The 22670-nt window shown below is 38.7% G+C and overlaps 1 protein-coding gene across 17 annotated transcripts in view; it reads right to left on the bottom strand.

The window, feature by feature from the left end:
- KIAA1217 (KIAA1217 ortholog) overlaps window positions 1–22670 on the bottom strand; it is a 372020-nt gene that overhangs the window by 66687 nt on the left and 282663 nt on the right. For 16 of the 17 annotated variants that reach the window (XR_011148957.1, XM_069006635.1, XM_069006633.1 and 13 more), the window contains 2 exons: window positions 11307–11505; window positions 6371–6464 (listed from right to left, as the gene is read on the bottom strand). Coding sequence is in view for 15 of the 17 variants with exons in the window: in XM_069006635.1 (XP_068862736.1) it covers window positions 6371–6464; window positions 11307–11505 (293 nt within the window). In the remaining 2 variants the exon portion in view is untranslated. Of the gene's footprint in view, window positions 1–815; window positions 1059–6370; window positions 6465–11306; window positions 11506–22670 lie in introns of those variants that run through there. The other variant, XM_069006640.1, reaches the window with a different exon arrangement.

Here is a 22670-nt window from a genome sequence, read left to right on the forward strand (position 1 = left end):
TATTTGAAAATTAAAAAAAAACCCAGAAGTATCTTTTAAAACCTTGGTATGGTAATACAAGGTTATATTCCTTATGCATACATATATTCCCTATACATACATATAATACTATTTCTAATGTTTGTGAAACAAACACAAAGCCATCATATTAAAAAAGAAACAGTGCAGTATCCATCCAATTGTAATGCAGGATCTGTATCTTTAAACAAAGCAGCTTTGAGCTAGAAAACATTTGAGAATAATATATTGTTTTATGTGTAGCTAAAATAAAAATAATTTTTTTTCTTTATAATTCTATCCTTTTTCTCACTAATTTAGGCTTTGCACAGCAGTAGGTATTGTATATCAAAGGACACATGAATGAAAGAGAACAGGTACATTTACAGTCTTTCATCACAGACTAATTTGATGCAGGTACTCCTTGATATCTGCAGGTCTGTACATGCATAAATAATTGGTAACTACTGAAAACCCACTCAAAGCAAAAGTAGTAAAATCCGTATCAGTAAAAAGAAAATCCAGAACATCAGAGACTTCTTTTATATATTTTGGTCAGATCTCAGCAAGATTTGTAACAGCAAGTTGGAAAATAACTGTTCATGTTCAATATGTAAGTTTGAAACTAGACATAAAATCTAAGAGTAGAGTTTGGTGGTTTAAAGAGCAATTAAATATTTTTTCAACAGCTGAAGGAAGAAGAAACAGTTTTAATTGTTCTGATTTAAATTCCCAGTTAATCTGAAAATATATTTTCATTTGGAAAATAATAGTAAAAAAAAATACATATCCTTCATTATTTATAAGCATCATCTTACCTTACATCTCCTGGTCAGTTCTGTTTCTAGATGACTTTGGCAGGTATTTTAATTCAGAATTAGTTTCAGCAATACATGCCATTACATCTGCTCTTTAAAATAAACTGCTTTTTCTCTTTTTGTCAGACAAAGTATGTGGCCTGAAAGAGCTGCAGCGTCTCTGCTCAAGAGATTTCATGGACACTCAGAGGCTTTCTTTCTACTGTATGAAAGTTAAAGCTGAGTAAGGAAGGCATTTTTCCTGTCCCGGAAATCAGTATAACCAAAACCAATGCTGAGCTAATGAGAAATGTTTCTTCCATGTGTTCTGTTTGGCAGACACCGCAAGTCATATCAAGGAAACACGTGATGTTTATAAATACAATATGGCTTATGTTGTCATAACCTCTCAATGACAAAAAGAGCACTAGAAAAAGCAGACAGCAAAACAGCAGGAGAGATGAGATTTGTATCATTTGGAAGGTCTCAATCAGATAATAGAGGTATTAGCATTTGCCTTTTCATTTTGTTTTTTTTTCTTCCCAAAAGGAAACAAAGTTTTAAAGTAATAGGATCAGTAAGGTAAACACATAGCAACTTATACAGATGCTGTCCTATAGGCATCCTAGCACTAAAATGCATTCACTCAATTTATTGCTTGAATTATTTTCCAATAAATACTTTTGTTCTAAATACCTCTATGTAGTGCAAGGAGCTGTTATTTTTTTTTAGCTGTAGTATGCAATGTAAAGATATAACTGTGGCAGCATTTGCAACTTTTATGTTTATTGATGTTAAGATCATAAGCTATCCAATGAAAAGAAATTAAAGAAGCTGGATGTATATTTACAGGTACCTTAAGAACACAGAAAAATTCTTCTGCTTTTATTATTTCTCTGTCTTTTCTGCAAAGCAACACTGAATTTCAGCCTCCTGGGAAGCCTTAAATTCTTGGGCAGTTGTTTGAGGGTTTTTAGCACTTGTAGGGTATTTTCAAGTTCACAAATTGCATCTAGCTCCAGAGAGCTATGTTAGCAGCCTGCTAACCAGTTGCTTTCAAGGGAAAACTGAAAAGTTGGTGGTGTGCAATTTCAATAATAAAAGCTATTTAGCACAAGTTTACCCAACTTACCAAATGTCTGTCTCACTTTCCTATACAACTCATTTTAAGTCCTCTCACCCTGGCAGCCCCACTGCTGTCAGGAACATCATCATCTTTTTGCCACTCTAACTCCCATAAAATGTGGAGTTTCCAGATTACCCTGCACTGCTCCAACTGAGCTCTGACTCAACTTGCCCTAATTGTTCTTTCTTAGAGAAATAGTCTCTAAAAAAAACGCAAAACACCTCAAAGCATACCTCAATACAACAACAGCCACAACAAGCATTCTTAGGATATTCTGACCTCACCCAGCAGAGATCTTATGCAAGTCAGAGAATTAAGCGAAACAATGGCAGGTCTAGGACATTTCAAAATAAAGTGTACCCCACAGACTTTAGGGCAGGTGGATGGGAAGAAAAAGACTGCCAAGCAAAATAGCCACTGCTTTCTTATGAAGCAAAAACTCCCTCCCAGTTCTCAGAATTGGCTGCTAAGTGGAGCCCAAAACAAACCACTGCATAAGCCAACGTTATTAGTATCCAGCTGTGCCACCAGAAACACTGACTAGTTTCTATAACAGAAGGGGGAGATTGTAATTTAAATTTCTTTAGCCTTTAGCCATTCCAGAAAAGGAGGGAAGGAGGGTGCAGGGAAAGAGGATAGAAAATATGCTGTGCACATTCAGTGGGGGAATCACTTCACTGTTCAGCTCAACAGCCCAGGATGAAAGGATCTGTGTGACACTTCCAAAGAAACTCAATTCACTCAGCAACATATAAAGCCCCACTGTTAGTTCTTTAGTGCCATGTCCTGGCATTCAGTCTATGCACCATTGCTAACCTGGGCCCTTCTCCTTCCAACCTATGCAAATTACAAACAGTAATTCTAAGGGCACAGAGCTGCATGGCTGTGTACATGCATTTACACTGGAATTCAGAACAATGCCAGGGGGAAGAAATAGACCATCTAAACAATTGTTCATAATATTTTGTCAGAAGAAAGTATTGTTGCACAGAGAGCTAGAAAGTGCTGAAAAATGATACAAGCTCAAGTGTAGGAATAAATGAATGAAAGACAGAAATGTGAAGATACATTTTTTAAAAAACCCCAGCTGTTGTATATTTACAGCACACATTTTTGGAAAGGAAAAATAAAAAAGGAAGAGCACAGGCACAAATATTCAGTGAGACTGTACTATGTGGCTACTTCTTGCTTAGCAGCATTCAACATAGCAGACCTGTCAAGCAGACCACACTCTTTGAGATGTAAGTGGCCAATACCAGTAAGCAAGTGAGGCACTCAGAAGGATTTCAAGAAAATCTTTCCTTTAGAGCTTGCTTGGACCCTCAGCCAATTCTTTTTTTCTCAAACACAACCCACTCAGAAAAATGCATGAAACAAAGAGCAGGAAAATTAGGATTAGTGGACACGAAAGCTGAATGGTTCAATGGAAGATCTGAAAGTTACAGATCCCACATTCTTCTTGCACATTCTGAATCTTCTTGTCCATATGGATAATACTTAATACTTCAAGTGTTACTGCCAATTCCTATACGGGTCTCACATCTGTTTGGTAGTTAAAACAGGTGTTCAAGCTGGCAGCTAATATTATTTTCTTAGATTATTTTGGGCCAGTTACATGGAAATTATTATAAAGCACATGAATAGAAGCCTGAACTTCATCAAACCCAGGGATAAACATTCCAAAGGGACAAGAAGACAAACAGCAGAAAAATCTGTAAAGGCAAAACTTTCCCAAACATCAAGAAAATAAAGTTTTAACTCACAGATGACAGGAGATACAACCACACTCAGAGTATCACCATGGAAAAATATACTTAAAATGACTAATTCATTATAGTCTAAATTCTGCTTTTCAACAGTCTGACAATCAGCTGCTTTTCTGTAGGTATTTTGAAACAGTTAAACATGATGCCAAGCACAAACTCCCTCCTTCCCACTGTAGTGAATTTAGCACTCATATATTGTATGATATTGATGAACATCAATTTGCCTAATGCAAAGATATGCAAACATAAAAGGAGAGATAAGAAGCAAAGGTTTTTCTGCAATCTTATGGGTACTCTGCAATACCAGTACATAAAATGTACATGTTTTTCACTTATAACCCTCACATTTCCATCTCCTAAGGAAAGAGGGATAAATAATCCACCTGGTTATTGGTGGTTTTTTTCTGCTGAACTAATAACCTGTGAATCCCCAGGCAAAGTTCAACCAGATTTAACCAATGAGTAGAAACCATAAGACTACTACATCCCTATAAATTTTGCCAAATTAGAGATTTGACAGAAGACCTTACTGTACTTCTGCCAAAGAGGAACAGTTGCAGTGTGGGCTTCAGCTTTTTAGATTCTAGAGGATGGAGGGTGTTACAGCTTTGGCAAAAGCCTCAGTTAGGACCTGAGTGTTGCTGCATAAGGAAGAACCCAACCAAAAGACACACATCCTTAGAAAAACAGGTTTCAGTATTTCTGGAGCTCAAGAAATCGCTTGTTTCCATGCTCCTAACTTTGAAGTGCAGAAGTTCACATAGATCAAAGGGAAGACTTTTTGCATGTTTCTCCACAAAGCCTTTATGAACATCCTGGCTCTGACTTCACCTCTCAGACCAGAAAGACAAGAAATCTGCCAATGCAAAGCAAAAGCCAAATGAGAAAATAGCTCTTTTGCTGGTGCACAGAATTTCAAAATGGCGTCTTTGCATTTCTGTAAAGTAAAATACAATATTCTGCCATGAAAACACCACCTCTGCAAAGGTCATCACTGCATCACCATTATTTTTTAGTTATGACCAACAGGTGCTAACTCAGGCATAACCAGGACATGTTGAGTGTGAGTATCTGTTGTACAACATAGGATTTTAAAATAAACAATTCAAATAATTGCAGTTTTTGCACAGAGGCAGCACCTGTGTTCAAAACAACTCTGCTAGGCAGCAAATGCCTGAAAGAGGGCCAAAGAAGTAGTTTTTACGTTCAAATATATGTAGTTAACTACAATAGTACCTTTAAACAGGCCTAGAACACACAAATAAAGCCACAGTATATACCTTCAGCATCTACTGTACATGGAACAAGAACAGTATAACATAACTTCATAAAGCCACAGTTACAAGCATTAATGTCATAATGCAAAATGACAGTATGTCATGTCTTTGAATATGAATGAGATGTATCAGATACATCCACTTACTGCCACAGGAATATAACCAGAACTGAAGAATTTCAGTATGTTACAGAATACACAAAAAATGATCCCATCTTCCTTTTGAAGCACATCCATTTCCTTTCTCATGTTGTGTGTGCAGCAGTGTGAAAAATCAAGTAATAAGATTTCTGACCTATCCAAAGGACCATTTAATAACTGAAGTGCATAAATGAGAGGTGGTTGAGAATAGTGCCTGTAAATAAACTATTTCAATCTTTCTAAAATATTGTAGCCTTAAACTGTTGAAACACAGAAGCACTTAGACAAAATATTAGCAATAAAGCAGTGAGACATGCTCAGAATTGGTAATGAAACCAAGTAGCAAATGTACAATTAAGGAAATCACTTCACAGGAAATTTTCTGCACAGTTGAATCAGTTTTGGAAGGCACAAAGCAGGTAGGACAGTAGTGGCGTTCTCTTCCAGCCCCATTGAGTTGGTTTGGTTGTATTGTTTCCTGTGGAGAGACCTAGGATGGGTGGGGAGGAGATGAGGCTGTGTAATCTCACCACCACCACCCTCTCCTGCAACAGCAGCTGCAGGCAACATGGTGGAAGAGGTGCCCCACAGCTGCATCTCCTGCCCTCTTGGCATCAGGGCGGGAGGTGACAGTGCAGCAAAAGGTAGACACAGCGAGAGAGACAAATCAAATGTTTCAAATGCATTCTCTGTAGTTTCCTAATACCAAACGTTCACCTGAAAATGCAAATATACTCATCCTTTTTCAGTATAGGTAGAAAATTTTAGAAAAAGACAAAACCATTTACACCACAATGTTTATCAGAATTTCCTATCCAAAATGTCATTTACAAAGAGTTTCAGCAGCCTTCAAGTGAGGTACATCTGCTCAGTCACTGGAAACCAATCCCTGCTGAAACTTTGCTGGAGTGTACTAACACCATGCCATACTTCAGTGTAAAGGGTTTGGAAACACAGAGAGGAAGCTGTAAAAAACTCCGAGTATTGTCTGTGTCACAAAATACATAATTAAAGGCTATGTTTTGCTTCACATGCTTTATTGCATTTAAACAAGATCAAGAAACCAGTTAATGCCCATGCCAAATAACTGGAAAAAGAAAAGCAGTTAAAACACATTACAACAAGCATTATTTATTCCCTCTTCTGTGTATGTGTCATACATATAACCCTGGTTTTATGAATTGCTGTGTACATATTACATTTCAGAATTCAAACATGTAGCATAAAACCTGGAGGAAAAGAGTATAAATGCAGCACTAGTACTTACCCTTATATCTCCATTTACAGCTCTGGAAGTGTGATTAAATGCGTGTGCAGGATCTTTGTTGTAAACTTTAAGGAAAGATCGGTCTTGAATATTCCTGAAATTAAAAGAATCAGCAATGACAACAGATGAAAGAAGTTTTATTTACTCTGTTGCCTGAAATTTTCAGACAGATGAATTTTGCAACAGACAAACACAGTAGGTCTGCAGCTGATCTATAAGGAAAATGTAAATGCCATAACTAAGACATACACAAACAAACAAAAGCCTACTTTGATTTTCTTTCCCATGGGAAGTATCATTTTTTCACTAGAACTCCACACCTATAAAAATTAGATAGTGTTAAGTTTCTTTCAAGATCCTGCCATAGAGTGAAAACACTTTGAAGACAATAGAACTTCAACATTTGCACAGCACTCAAAAGGGATTTAGTTAATATTTACATGTTTTATTGTGCACTCAGCCCACATAAATTTTTGCTGTTCTAAGAAGCAAGAATATCAGAAGAAAAGCAGTCTTTCTAACTGTAATTATTCTTGATGAAATTTTAATTATCAGCTTGTTCACAAAGCTGAAAAAATCCACAAAAGCTAAAAAGTCAGTAGTAGATAAATTCTTCCTCTAAACTTTATCTGTAATAAAGACAGTTTTTAAAGGGAAAAAGTAAGTTTTATAGAAACAAATTAGCAAAAGTTTTGATGAAAGCTTACACAGAAGTGGTTTAGATGAAAAGCCCTATGAGAATGCTTTTGTTTTATTAGGACTCTACACTTTGTCATTGATTAGTTCATTTTTTAACTACTACATTTAGGAAAGAGAGAAGAGTTTTCTATTTTGTTTCAAGACCTACCTTCCAATAATTTTATGGCTTTGACACTTGCCCTGAGCTCTGCTGAATTCTGGTTCGCATTTAATCAGTAGCAAAGCCTCCAATCTATGCTCACTTACATCCTTTCAAATCTGCGATTCCGTTCATTTCCCTGCAGTGATCTCTAGAGAATTTACTTACACATGTGACTGAATTCCTTTCCTCCAGGTGCAGCTACAAGTCTAGTGAACTGATCTTAATCACTTGAATTATAATTTAAAAATGAAGGGAAGGATTGTTGGGCAGGTCCAATTTCTTTCTTACAATGTCATATTACAATCAGTGATTGCTTTGAATGGGTAGCTAGTCAGAACTTGTGTTGCTGTTGTAGATGTCAAGTAGTTATTAAAGAAACCCTGCAGCTTAAGAGACAGATCAGTGTCTTGTGTTTAGAAACTGGAGGGTTGATGAGAAGTGTAGTATTTATGAGTGTTTACTTGTAGACTGCTTAGGAAAATAGCTACCTTGTGGCAAGTTCAAGTTCTTCAATTATTTATGGTAACATAAAGTGTTTTCCATCTTGCAAATGTGACCCTTTTGCTTTGAGACCTGCACTGGGAGCCTCAGTTACCACCATCTGCCTCGGACGTGGGACTATGTTCTTCTCAATACAAAGCAAGCTCTCTCATCTCCCATTCAACAAATGGCATGTTATTCATTTAAATACATTTTATCTGCTGTCTTTTCTGTCTGATGGCTATGAGATGGGACCTCAAACAACTGGAGGGGTTTTTTTAAAAGCATTTTCCATAAATATTTCTTGTAGAAACATGACACTTTAAAGTAAAACATTGCTGCAAGGCAGAGCACCAAAATACTAGGCATTTGATCTCTGATATGAATGTATTTCACCTCATGTTGCTATTCTAAGATAAACATTACTGATAACAGATATGTATTACTGTACTTTTATTATTACTATAATTTGCATTACTGTAGCTCCCAGATGCCCTTGGCATGTTCAAAGGCCTCACTGATCTGTGTGCTGTGTAAACATCCCAGGAAGACAACCTCTTCACCAGCTTACAAGGTGAATAGGAGTCACAAAAGACAATAGCTGCAGGAAGATAAGGAAACAAAAAGAACTCAGAAGCACATAGTCTCTCCAGCCAGAGGAGTGACAAACAAATGCTGGAACCATGGGCATGATCTGAGTAGGCAACAGAGAGAGTGGGAAGGAGACCAACGCAGTGGCTTTGCAGATGTCTGTGGAGGACACCTTCCAAGCATGTTAGAGGGCTGCCTGAGGGAGCAGGAAAGCACTTGTTTGAAAATTAAAGACGTAGAATTCAAGCTGGCATTATTCACCAAGTGGAAGCAGATGGCACTTGGTACTTAACAAGAAATGAAAAGTAGCATTGAAGTGGGCTTGGAAGAGCCCTCATAATGAAGACAAGTGGTTTAAAAAGATGGAGAAGATACAGTCAGAGGACAAGTGAAAAATAAATGCATGAGGAACAATCTGCTTGTCAAACTAGGAGAATGATCTTTGTTGCTTCATTTGAATGGGTAAGAGTAAGCAAGATTACCTATTACCTGTGTCAACTGCCAAGAAAAGACGATTACAGCAACTGCTATTAAAAAAATTGAATAATTACATGAGTGGTTTTTCTCCATGTGATGGGAGAGGAAAGACTGTACAATAGGGATGTTCTGGAGCAAAAATCTGAAGTCTACACTGGACGCAGAGTCCAGAACCGTTTTAAGGAAAAACTTTCTACTTAAGTAGAAAGAGAGGGCTTTGTCCCCAGCGACAAAAAAAAAATTAAAGAAAAAGAAGGGAAAAATGAAAAAGAAAAAAGGAAAATAAAAAAAGAAAAAAAGAGAAAAATAGAAAAAAGAAAAAAGAGAAAAAATGAGAAAAAAGAAAAAAGAGAAGAAAGGGAAAAGTGAACAAAGTGAAAAAAAGTGAAAAAAGTGAAAAAAGTGAAAAAAAGTGAAAAAAGTGAAAAAAGTGAAAAAAAGTGAAAAAAAGTGAAAGAGAAACAAAAAAATAGAAAGAGAAAAAAGAGAAAAAGAGAGAAAAGAGAAAAAAGAGAAAAGAGAAAAAAGAAAAAAGTGAAAAAAGTGAAAAAAAGTAAAAAAAAGAGAAAAAAAGAGAAAAAAGAGAAAAAAAAAGAGAAAAAAGAGAAAAAAGAGAAAAAGAAAGAGGAAGAAGTATGATGGCCTAATGTAAGGCACAGAAGAACATGGAGCAGCCGCTGAGGGAGATGGAGAGCTTAAAAAGCTGACTGAAACCCCTGTTTTTAAGGGAAAGGAAGAGGAGGATTGAAGGAAGACATGGCAAACAAAGGAGAGAAAAAGGATGCTTTATTTCATCTGTTCTCTGAGGGGAGACACTGGCAAGATCTTGTGAAGAGTAAGGAACAGAAATGGAGAAATGGTTGTGGAAACTATTCAAAGGTGGTGAAAATGCAGCTGGTAGTGCATGTTATGGACTCCATTAACCTGGAATTGCTGAGGTTTCCTAAGAAAGAAGAGTGGCAGAACTGAAGGAGGGAATTTTGTTATAGAGGAATTTTGTTATGGAGGAAGTCAGCTGGGCTGTGGGATTTCCTCTAGAAATGCTCTACAATACAGGCATAGGAACAGAGGAAGCAGATGCTGGGATTGAGCCAGGCCTGAGGCTGGCAGAGTGACGCCTGCAATGGGAGCAAGGGAAAAAAAGGCGGAGTGGCATTAAGATAATCAACAACTGCATTCTCAGGGGCAGGGAGGAGATGAAGTCATAAACTGGTAGTCTGAAACTCAAGGGAAGATGGAGGGATAAAGGGAGAGAAAAGGAGCCAATGCGCTAGATGATGGTTGGCAGTAATGCACTTGGCAACAGAGATGTGGTAACCCCTACTGTGATTCAATCAGTTGATCTGATCTTCTGAATAAACTGTTTGATGTATAAGAAACTTGGGTACATGTTGAAAGATGATGATGCTGATGAAAAAAATCAGATGGGTCTTCACATAGGCATTACAGTAGCCAAACAGGGGTGTGGGAGTCTGCAAAGCAAGTAAGATTAAAATAAACTGAAATCCAAGAGACTGGCTAATGACAAGACACTGGATAGACAGCCTGGGGAGAGCAAGACACAGGTGAGAAAATGGAGTGTGGTGCTGTCCAAAGATTAAGAACCGGAATGGGGGAATTGGATGGGGAAGGGCTAGAAAAGCTCCAACTTGCTCTTTTAACTACAACATGATATGGAGAAACACCTTAGCCATAGGATCTCCAGAAGAAACAAGGCAGCAGTGGACAGTACATTTCTCTTGCACCACATAATTTTCCTGCATTAGTGGCAGACTAGCAGAGAGCAAACAGCTCTTCTGCTTTCTCCTTCATCTTCTTACACTCCTCTGTCCATTTTATCAGTTTTACAAGGTGTAACATGTCTGAGGTGTACCTGAGAGCTTTATTTATGCATGATTTGGGGCTTTCTAGGGACCTGAGACCCTGGAATTTCTGTTGAAGAAACACGGTTAATTAAGAAGCTGCACTCCCACAAAATAAAGAATAGAAAGGTGAACTATTCATTGACCAAGCTCTGAATTAGTGAAGGGAAGTAACTGCATCAGTTGCTGCATCCTGACATATAACAGGAAGGTGATGGGGCTGAAGCAGCGGTCACTAGTGCCACAGAGCTTTGGCTGTGTTAGCTGGCATTGTTGTAAGGACATCAGTGACATTCATGTTCCTTCAGTCTCATGAAATCAGGCTTTACACTCCCAGCAAAGAAACAACTCCGTTTTTCTGTAAATATTTATTCTGTATTTTAAGTGATTGTGTCTCATTTAAAACTCAATAAACATATTAAATATGTCAAGCTTTGTGTAATATACAAATATTTCAGCAAGGCATGCCATTTATCAGTGGTTTGTGCAATGGATATTGCACCTACAGCTGAAGGCATTGTCAGACCAGACCTCCTGGATTACTCAGATACCACTGAACATGCCCTTATGTGTCAGGCCACTGTCAGATACTTATCAACCCCACTCCTTTCTATTCTATAACTGCACAACAAAACAAAAACCCACAAAAAATCTCCAAACCCATAGCTGTAATTCCATGTCTTACCTCACATCACACAATTCATAGTATATGTTTCTGCTCTCATCCTTAATGTAAATGGCGACACTGGGTGATTCCAGCATTTTCATTGTCAGCTGCTGGGGGAAGGCACTTACAAAAAGGGCACGAATTGTGTCTGTGCTTGTGATTTCATTCGGCATCCTCAACTGCTTTGTTTCATCTCCATACTGAAGATATAATACACCTACAAGCAAATGTAATAGGAAGTTACATATTCTTAAGTGCACAGTAATGATCTGATTTCAAAATCTGTGTGGAACACAGACCACATTCATAATGACAAGAGAAAAATGAACTCACACTCTTTAGAAAATAAAGCACATATGTAATTTTCCTTTTCAACAGACTATTGGAATAGAGCATAGAACAATGGTATGTTTCTACCTTGATAAATGTACTAGTCCCAGTACTGAGAAGCCTCTTACTGTACTTCAGTTAGGTAAATCAGAAGTTTACCATAGGAATCCTAATGGAAAATCTCAAACACACCAAGTTTGCGTATTGGAAGTTGCTGGTAAGTCACAAGGTACTTTTAAAAAAAGTAGCTGAAGAAGAAATTATAATCCTTTTATAGCACATGGCTTTCCTTATACATAAATTTTGCACTTTAACCTCACACTTATCAATAAACCCAAGATTTTCATTTTAGCACAAGGAATTTTATATTCACAATTCAGTTTGCTGGCATTATATCGCATAAAACCTCAGGTGAAACTCCTGCCAGGAGTAAAACTGAGGTGCCCCACAAAAACAAGAGGAATTTTAGAATCTTTCGGTTTCACAGTACTGTTAATAATCATGCTTGTTACTCAGGGAGGAACATGAGTAATCTTAGATGCCAAATTGCAAAATATGGATATTCTTATTCACTCAAGACAGAACACCTTTCTGATATAGCTATTTTCCGGGAATGAGAGGCTGTGATATACTCAATAATGGAAAGAAACATGAATAATACAGACCAGGGACTGAATGAAGGCATAGGAAGTACCTCTTCTGTGATGCCTGTGTAGGCCCTGCCAGGCCTCTGCTGACTCCTGTACAACCAGCAGGTGCCTGTATTCCACTGGCCAGTACTGCATGAGTGTGGCTCATGAGCATTGCTACAGCCTACTCCCATGCCATTGCCACCTCCAAAGCCCTCCAAGGACCACAGCACTCTGAAAGAGCCATCTCAATCAACAGAATAAATCAGTCTGGACTTGATGGTGTTGATGAGTTCTAACCATGCTGGGCTTGGCTCCTAAAGAAAACGAAAAGGTCTTCTCATGAGCATCTCCAATGTGGGGAGGTTTATTAGGACCCGCACAGCAGGAAACAAGCTGCCACAGGACTGCAACTAAACTAAGCAATTTCCTGGGATGTACAGCACTAGGGAGTAGATTCAGAAGCAAGTGTTCAGCTGAACTACTTTGGATACAAGGAAATGGGAACTGGTGAGCCCAGCTTAGTGCACTGTGTTCTTCCTGAGCCATCCCAGGTGTCTCTGTACAACACTGCATTGTCCCAGGAGGAAACACCTTTACTGTCTTGCTGTCTGTACGAGATGGAGAAAGTATAGCTTCTACACTGGTGCAAAAATATGGCAGATCACAGAATCACAGAATGGCTGAGGTTGAAAGGCACCTCTGGAGGTCATCTGGTCCACCCCCCATCCCAGTCAAACAGGGACAGCTACAGCCACTTGCACTGGACCATGTCCAGTTTTTGTATACCTTCTAGGACAGAGACTCCGCAGCCTTTTTGGGAAATTTGTGTCAGTGCCTGGTCAATCTGAAGAAGGGTTTCCTGATATTAGGAGGGAATCTCAGATGTTTCATTTGATGACTAATGTCTCTGGTCTTCTCACTGGGCACGAATAAAAAGAACCTGGCTCTTCTTTGCCCCCTCCCTTCAGGTTCTTTTGTACATTGATGACATCACTGCCCCTGAGCCTTCTCCAGGCTGAACAGTCCCAGCTCTCTCAACCTGTCAGAGCAAAGAGGCTCCAACCAAATTAATAATCCTTGTGACCCTCTATTGGATTCTCTCCAATCTTGGGAAGATTCTGTGCTGCCAGGCCTTTGCATCCACTAGTAACTAACACAGGTGGGCTAAAGCCTGGCAGAGCATTTTACACAAGCTGAATTCACCACAGCTCTTGCAGTGTAGATGCACTGTAATGTTGTTCTCCCATGACCAATGTAATCAGGAGGGTTGGGAACACAAGGCCTCAGTGCAGTTACCATCAGACATCAGCAAATCTCAGCAAATCACAAAATTTAGATGGGAAGTCAGTGATTCACACTTGAAAGTCATCAGCAACAGAATGGATGGGTAGTTTATGGTGCTGAGATACAAACACTGAGCAAAAGCAGTGGGAAAAGCTGAGGTCCTAGAATACAAAGGCAATTAATGAAGAGAAGACATTTCAAGCTGAGTGCTCTGTCTCCCCTTAGTCTTTAGTATTTTTGTCCCTGTGTTGCCCATAATTGCTATAGAGGAAGGCACAAACAGTCAGATGTTCCTACAATCAGTGGGTAGATAATTGTGCTTGCACTTAGAGATGGAAGATGTTAACTTTCCTGAATACTAAACAGACTACTCAGCATTACCTAACCATTATTTAATATTAGGCTGCTTTTATAAAATAGAGCTGTTAACTTAATCTTCGTATTATTATCAAGAGCTGATACTTCTTTGTTCATTAATATTGCAATCAAACCCCATATGAATTCTACTACAAATTTCCATTTTCCATTGTCTGTAAAAACTTTTTCAGACTGAAGCTTAACTAGTTTTCTTTCAAAGACTGAGAGGAGTTTTCCTACAACTTTTATTTCTAATGCAAATATTTAATGAGCTATTAAACTATTTTTCTCTTTATTATCATTTGAGACACCATTTATTTCTTTATGTTCTTCTAGGTAAAATTGTCTTTTTAATGCTCAAATATTCTATGCAGCTAAACAGTCTTTAGGATTCAAAAACTAACTATATTTGTAAAAAAAAAATTAAGCAAGTTAATGATTGCATTTATTTCACTCTTTCAAGATATGCAAAGACATATTCATTTTTGATGATAGCTTTCAGTTCTTATGAAGAACATAAGGAACCTTCTGTGTTTTGGCAGTTAAACTTTCTTGGATTTAGTGGCAAAAAAGGAGATTTTTTTTGGCTAAAAAGACAGTCTTTGTATATCAGCTTTGCAGTTGAGTGTGACTCTCTTTTCTGCCCAGTTTAGAAGTTAGTGCCGAATTTAAAAATGCTAGTTTTGCATTTCAGACCATTGAAACCACACTCAATACTGAGCTACTGAAACCATTAACACAGAGTAAGTGGCAGAGTTGAAAAAACTTCCTTACACACAAGTCTAAATCATTGCAGACCAGTCTTGATTCTGCCTGTGCTTCAATGCTCCCACAAAAGCAAAATCACAGTTGTCCTTGAGTCTTGAATTTTCAATGCAAATATGCATGTTATGCCTTAAAATAGACAGCTTAAACATACAACTTGGAGAAATGTTTTGGCCCCAATCTCACTTGACAGAGAAAAGATATTTTCAAAGACACAAAAAATTCTTTTTTTCTTTATTCTCTTTTAAATCACATGCCCTTAAAAAACCAACTGCCTTTCCTCTTGAGTTGTCTGATCCATATCATGATACAGCAATGCTTTAGAGCAGTTCCTATTTGACAGAACTAACTGCTCACTTCTAAAAATCCCTTTTGAGCATGACAAAATAAAGAGATTCAAAATCCATTAGTTAAAATCATTCACATTATTTTTCTTCCACACATTGCCCAGGTGGAATTCTGAACACCGGCAATACCCACAGGTTCTATTTCATGGAAGCTGCTCTCAGGTATGTTTTATCTTCAGCTAAAAAAATCACTCCCATGGAGCTTAAAGCAAGAAGAAATAGAATATAACTTAGGTGTGGTTTTACTTAGGGCACAGGACATGTGTCAGCAAAGCTGCTGAAAATACAATTAAACACAAGGGATGTTCCTGTCTCCATGTACCCTCAAGTCCCTCCTGCACTTACACTTCGGCTACAATAGATTTACCTGAAACATGAAGATTGTGCCCAGTTTTATAGAACACAAACCAAAGAGGACTACAAAATTCCCTGCTACTCTAGGACAATGTGTATGAAGATGACGAAGTAACAACACCATCCAACAGTTTTGAAAGTGCATGTCAGACAATGCTGTGGTTCCTTCGTCTGCGAGCTTGGAGGTACTGCCAGCCGTGCACTGTCCTACAGCTGCAACACAAACCATAATGTTGAGCCATCCCCTTTGTCATGTAGTATAACTTAGCTGCAGAAATACCTCTGGAATTTCTGATCGTACTTCACCTGACAAGCAACAGACCACAGACTTCAACACAGGCCACAGCAGAAAACATTTACACTAGGCCTTAGTAACATAAGCCTTGTAACAAATTGCTTCACAACATTCCTGTCAACAAAGAGGTATGCTTTATAGAAGGGGAAATTAAACACCCGAGAGGTGAAAGAACATGTTCAAAGAAAGGTTTACAAGCATCAAACCCAGATCTGATGATGATCCTGTGAACACACCACATGACTGCCCTTTCCTTCCCTACATACAGAGCTCTTTCAAAACACAGTATTTTTTGCTGCCTCTGTACTGAGGGTCAGTGGCAGGATGTGCAAAAGATTTCATCATTTCTCTGAGGGATGATCTACATGAAACACAACACAGTGTGTTAGATGCACAGTTAACCTGACTCGGGTGGCTGAGCCCATCAGCCCTGGGTCGGGGTGCCCAGCGCAGCCATCCTGTGCCTTTAGTCCAGCGCAGCTCTGAGCTCAGGCACACACACCACGTTCATGGAGGGCGTTGAGCTCACGTAGTGCTGCTGGGCTGCAAAACCCACTTTGGAGCTGATGGCGTGCCCTCACAGTGTGATGGTGAATCTCACCTGAGCTCAAGGGCTTCTAGGCTGGCTTTTAGCGCAAGGAGCTGCATGACCACAACAGAGTTGGCACAGCACCGAAACTGATTAGACCATAACCCCTGAGCTGGTTAAGGTTTACTCCTTATGGCAAGAGCTAATGTCATGCAGGCGTCAGGAAACCACCCAGCTCACATCTCTCAGCACCTCCATGGTGCTGACCTAACCCTGACTAAGCACCATGTTATCATGGTTATATTGCTAACAATGATCTCAGTGCAGGACAGCTTACATACTTAGGGGAACTCTAATCACAACTTGCTTTTGTTTAAAGAACAAAAATGATCTTCAGAAATTCATTATTTAAGAAAGGAAATTTAAATACCTGATAAATCAATAATAAGTAAACAAACAAGATTGTGTCCTCTTCTGTGACCTTCACAAGTATCTGTTAATTCTCTCAAACGATGGGTTTTAAATGGAAAATACAATTTCTCACATAATTCTCTTATAATGAAGAAGAGAAAACTGAGGCAGAAGAGTTAATAACTCCTCAGTGTTATGAAATAAAATACAGTTAAAGCTTACATTTGGGTTCATGAGTTTCTTTTCTGTGAAGCTACAGGACTCCCTCTGTGTAGGCAAGATGTCTTGCAAATTTCTGCACTGAAATATCTTACTGGCATTTGGCAATACCTTAATCCAGCTGAAGAGAGGTATTAACTGATGATAAAATTTGTATTTGGCTGGTGTAGGATGCTTGGGCGCTGGAGCATTGAAACCTTCCCACAGAACCAAAAACCACTGGCATGAACAAGGCACTCCTACTCTCTTCCAACACAGTGACTGTATGTATCCTCTAGAAATTCTGTGAGCAGTTTGTAAATTTCCAGTAATAGTAAAGCTGGTTAGACTACAGCAATCAAAAACTGGATGCACTGGGACCTTTGGACCTTCTTGAAATCCAAGGTGCAAAGCAAGGTGTAACTAAAATGGGAGAAATGCCATTAGATTAGTTTCACTCTTTACCCATAACCATCAGTTAACCATATCTTTTTGAGAAGACCAGCAATCTTTGTCTTCTCATGCTGGTTTAGCTTGATCTTCCACCATAAGTTCATTGAGTCACTGTCTCTGTCTGGACATTCCCTCGTGCTGAAATCAGCAGCAATGGTAACAAGCAAAAGTGAAAAAAAGCATCCTTGTTTCTTACTTATATTAATGTCAAATCATTACCTGAGACTTGCACGAGTTTCAGAAACTAAGGATAGCCTTTAAAGTCTCAATGATAACTGTTTTTGTTGGGACACCTCAGGACAATCCACGGGGGGTCACAATAAACACTGCCAGGCCCTTCCTCAAAAGAGTAGCTTACAATTTTAAACTTTTTTACTAAAATTCCAAGATACTTCAATTTTTTTTTTGCTTTTTATTTGACAAAATTGGCATATATAAGACTGTAAGGATGGCATAGGCCCATATTGTTCTCTGCTCCCTGTCCCTCCTTCCTCCCAACTATCTAATAAACAGAGCAAACACATATCACCAAATTCTGCCAAAGTTATGCAGACACAAGTTTATTACAGTAACAACTCTTGCAGCATGGAAGAAATTCCTCAAGATGAAGTTCTTACTTTCCATACCCTCAAGACTTAACTCTCCTATTTCACCACACACAGTTTCAACTAGTCTGAGGTCATTGCTACGATCCTTGTGGTATTTCTAGCCTGAAGCTCTCATAATAACTTCTATTAGTACTCCCTCCTGAAAATATGTCTTCCACATTCAGAAAATTTCTATAAATATACTTAGTTGTCTTCAAGTACTAAGAGAATAAAAAAGTAGATCTTCTAATGAATAAAAGCAACTACTTATTTTATTTATTTTTTCTGCAGAATAGTCTGAAGAGATTTGTTTAAGGTATTAAGTTGTTTGATAACTATTTAAAAAAAGAAAAAGGAACTGTTTAATTTAGTCCAGTACTGCTTTTTACTGCTATTTCATTCTTCTATGCTATTTACAGTGACTTGCAATATTTTGTTCCTTAATGAAAAAGACAGATGGAAAACTCAGTAGTAACATAAATTTCCTACCAAAGTGTTATGAAAAATAAAGGTTTTAAACTGCCACTAAAATACTAGCACTTTTCTACAGACAAATACATTTAGCTGGCTAAGAAGAATAAGTAAAAACCACAAAGAAAATGGACAACTGTTTTTACCTAAAGAAAACCCAGTATTTTCCCCATCTGATTTCTGATAAAACCTGTGAAAAACCCTATTGCCAAAAGGCAACTTTGTCTATATACCTATATCAGCAAGTCCATCTACTGTAAAAAGTTACTTCTGTCATCTAGAGATTCTGAGACAACAATTTCAGTTTAACCCAGCTCCCCAGGTGGAAATCCATGTTCTGGTAGGATGACTTTTGGACAATAGTTGCATTCTGTTCCACAGAATAGCCCAACTGACCATCAAGGTGACTTTTTCATGCCCTGAACTGACAAAACAATGCCAGCAAACTTGGAAGAACACAAAATCCCTATGATACTTAATGAAAAAATACTTTAAAAATGACAACTGAACAACTCAGTGAGATGAACGAGAACCAGAGTGTGTACCAGAGCTATTTTTCAGAGGGCACACAGGCTCTGCCATGCTGCACCTATTCCAGTTCAGCACAGTAAAATCAGAGAACTCCACACACAGAGGCACGGGACATGTCCATGCAGGCTCTGCTTTAGTCCACCAGAGGCTGAGCCCTTGACCTCTGAAGAAGCCAGTAAGCCATGGCTGGCTCCCAGCCAAAGCTACCAAGCTGACTAGTACAGTTTCCAAGGATGTGTATGCCAAAGACTACACAGATATGTGAAGCATTTAAGGCCACTGCAGTCAAGTACTTTACATAGGGGCATTATTGTTAGTAAATTTTAAATGGGCAAAAGCAAAAAAGACAAGAAAATATCAATTAAATTTCTTGGACTACTCGTTCTTCCTCTTCAACAAACATGAAGAAAGATAAATTCTACCCAATTACATTTCCTTTCTGTATAAATCAGCTGTATCAAACTAATTTTTGAGTAATGACTATTTTTATAAACCCTGTTTTTTAGTACTAAATAAGGTGCAATTGATGTGTTCAAGTGCAGAATGTGACCATTTGAATAATCCATAGACATGAAGCATTAAAGTCACGTAGGCCATGCATGCCTTTGTAGTTCTGCTCCATTTACCACATGTTCTGTATTTACAGCAGGAATTCTCTTCAATACTTCTGAAGTTATTTCATTTCTAAAAAGATCACTGCTGTCAGTAGCAAATTTAGGGGTTGAGCCATCAGCATTTAAGAGCACAGCTGGCTGTGGCACCACACCAAAAATTCACCTCTGTGGGCTCTAACAAACAGCTTGACTTTGTGTGAAGTCCTCACAAGCTACTTTAGACAGGATCTTGAACCCAAGACTTTAGGGTGCATGATTAAGAAGAATGCCAAGAGGCCATTTCCTAGACTCACTCCAGTTTGTCATTATCTTTCATCTATTGGGGAACCAAAACTGGACACAGTGCAACCTCACAAATGGTGAGAAGAGGGAAATAATCATTCCCCTTGACCTGCTGGCTGAATTTTTCCTATAGCCAGCTATGCAGTTTTCCCTTGCTGCAAGGACATGCTGCTAGCACACAGTCACCTTGCTGTCATACTCTAAGTCCTTTCTGCAAAGCTGCTACCAAGCCAACCTGTCCTTGCCAGTGTTGCTGCAGGGCTGTTCTGTCCCTGGTGAAAGGCTGCATTTGCCTCTCTGGAGTTTCATGAAGCTCCTGCTAGTCCATTTCTCTGGCTCACTGGGTCCCAGTGAAGTGGCCATCTGACCTTTCAGCACACTAAATGCTCTCTCAAACGTAGTGTCAGACTTGACCCTACTGGTGGTTCATTCCATCCCAACAACCATTTCTGATGTTAAAAATCACTGGCCCCAGAGTCCAGCCCTGAAGAACACAGCTAAACCCAGCTGCCAGTTACAGACCCTGAAGGCCACCCCTACCTCCCCCATGTGGCTACAAGGAGGCTATGAGAGATGTGAAAGGCCTTGTTAAAGCCAAGATAAATAACATCCACTGCTCTGCCCTCATACCCACAGATGGTCTAATTCATCACAGAAGGTAATTGGGCAAAGCAGTGGTACAAGCACCTGTCTCCTATGAAACAGCCGAGTAGTTGAAAAATTATCCAGAAGGGCTCCCATCTTTAGAGTTGCTCAGACCATTGCCCCTATTGTCCCAAGAGAGCACCCTAATCAGTGGGCTATCAACAAGCTTCTGATGCAGTGATTATCCTCTTATCCTGTTTGAATTGGGTACTCTGTGCAGAAAAGAGATACAGAACAAGAACAAATACAAGAGATACCACAGAGATGACATTATTCCCCTCTGGGAACAGAAATTTGAACTTAGGCCCAGCATAGTAACTATGCATTAGAATCGCTACCAAATATATAAACAGTATGGGGAGCAATGATTAAATCCAAGAGCTGTCCTCATTCAGGGACTTGCTGTCAGCCCTGGCAGCAAATCCTAAATTCAGTGAGCTGAGGGACAGGCTCTGCTTCTCTGTTTGGCCAAAGCCTTACACTTCTTACAATGCATGCAATTGCAATGCACTTTTTTCCTTTGCATGCCCATGTCAAATGAAAGGCTCTGGTATTTGTGTGACTTACTGTATTAGAGGTAGACTTAAAAATTTTATCTGACACAAATATTAGATCATATTTATCCAAGTGATAGCTCCTGTGCTAGATACAACCCATGGGACAGCTCCATCTGGCCTCCTACCTTTCCTCTGAAGGAAGAAGGCTTGTACAAGCTACTCCATCTGCCAAATCTGTCTTCCAGCAGACACCAAATGCTGAAGGCTCAAATTCCTGCTGCTAAATCAGAATATGAAGCGATACTAGAGCTGGATAAAGATATTACACCTTCAGTGAGGGCATGATTTGGGGTAAAGAGAAAAGCCACTGCTACCCTGACATAGCTTTATTCAGTTCATCCAGGTTGTACACTCATTACCTCTCCTACTATTTTCACCACTTTTCATTCTGATTTATTCATGTTGCAAGGTTCTGAAATAGGAGTATTTTGTCACCACATATTACCCAACACAGTGAGGCATCATTTTTACTCAAGGTTCTTTAGTATTACTGCAGTGCACATAACTAATAAAGGTTGCATTCAAAAGTCAATCAACAGATATAGCAGTGACAGACACAGACTAACATAACTAATGGGTTTGTTTAGCACACTGTACATCTTCTACTCCAGTATCACTGCAATGAACCCATTAGATCCATGCTGATACAAAAATTGTTGCAACAAAATTCAGCTCCAGTGTGACACAGCATCCAAAATATCCTGCATATCAGCTTTTTGGTGGCAGACAGAATGTGCCACTGTGGAGACAGTATGTACTAAATAGGATCTTGCTCCTTGGAAGCATTTTTTCAGGTACTCACAACATATTTTATCACAGGAGAAAGAAACTCTTAAGTAAACAGTAATTGTGGGCATAAGTGCAGCCACACATATTTCACTCTTTTATATACCTGCCTTTCACATATCCTATAGAGACAATAAATGGAACAGAAAAAACTCTGATATGTCAGTATCATTGTTTACCTTCTTTTGTTACAAAAGATTTCAGGTAAGAGGTGTGTGTTTTCTTCTTTCCAAGTCCAAAACCTTTAGCTATTATAATTTGAAGAAATAGGAAAGAAAATAAAAGTCTAGAAAAGCTGGAAGGAAAATTTGAGCTACGTTAGAGTATTATATTTCCTAAGGTCTGTGTTTCAATTCATTAATTGGAACTAGTTGTTTCAGGCTGTTTTTCCTATAGACCTGTCAGTTGCTGTTAAGCTATCTGACCATGACAGCAAATACTTACATGACCTTTTTGCATGTTGGCTGCTTTGCATACACTATAAAAGTCAAGATAGGGAAAATTCTTTAAGGTGACTGAATACATTAAAGTTATACTTAGCCTTAACTTGAAATGCACTTCCCAGGGAGTTCTTTTCCCATGAACTAAACTGAAGTTCTTGCTGACTTCATTAGGCTTAAATCATGCCCTAAGGAATCAGAGAGGGCAGTGCCACTGCTAGCAAATCACAGGCTTCTCATATAATAAGTCTATGGCCATTCACACGTCTTCTGTCTGATTTTACATGCCTATTTTAATTTCTAGCTCATAAATAGTAAGTAACAATCAATTAGCTCCAATATAATATATGTCTACCTTTACCATTTAAATTTTTCTCTGTGTGTCTTACAGCATCTTGCATACACACGAATAGGGAGTTATTTCTACCGCCAGCTGAAAAGCAATGATCTGTCTCTCTGCAAAGGCTTTGCTATGTGTGAAATTGTCACTGTGGCCCTGACTTTCTTTTTTACC

The sequence above is a fragment of the Aphelocoma coerulescens genome, chromosome 2, assembly GCF_041296385.1.
Source record: "Aphelocoma coerulescens isolate FSJ_1873_10779 chromosome 2, UR_Acoe_1.0, whole genome shotgun sequence".
Lineage (NCBI taxonomy): Eukaryota > Metazoa > Chordata > Aves > Passeriformes > Corvidae > Aphelocoma > Aphelocoma coerulescens.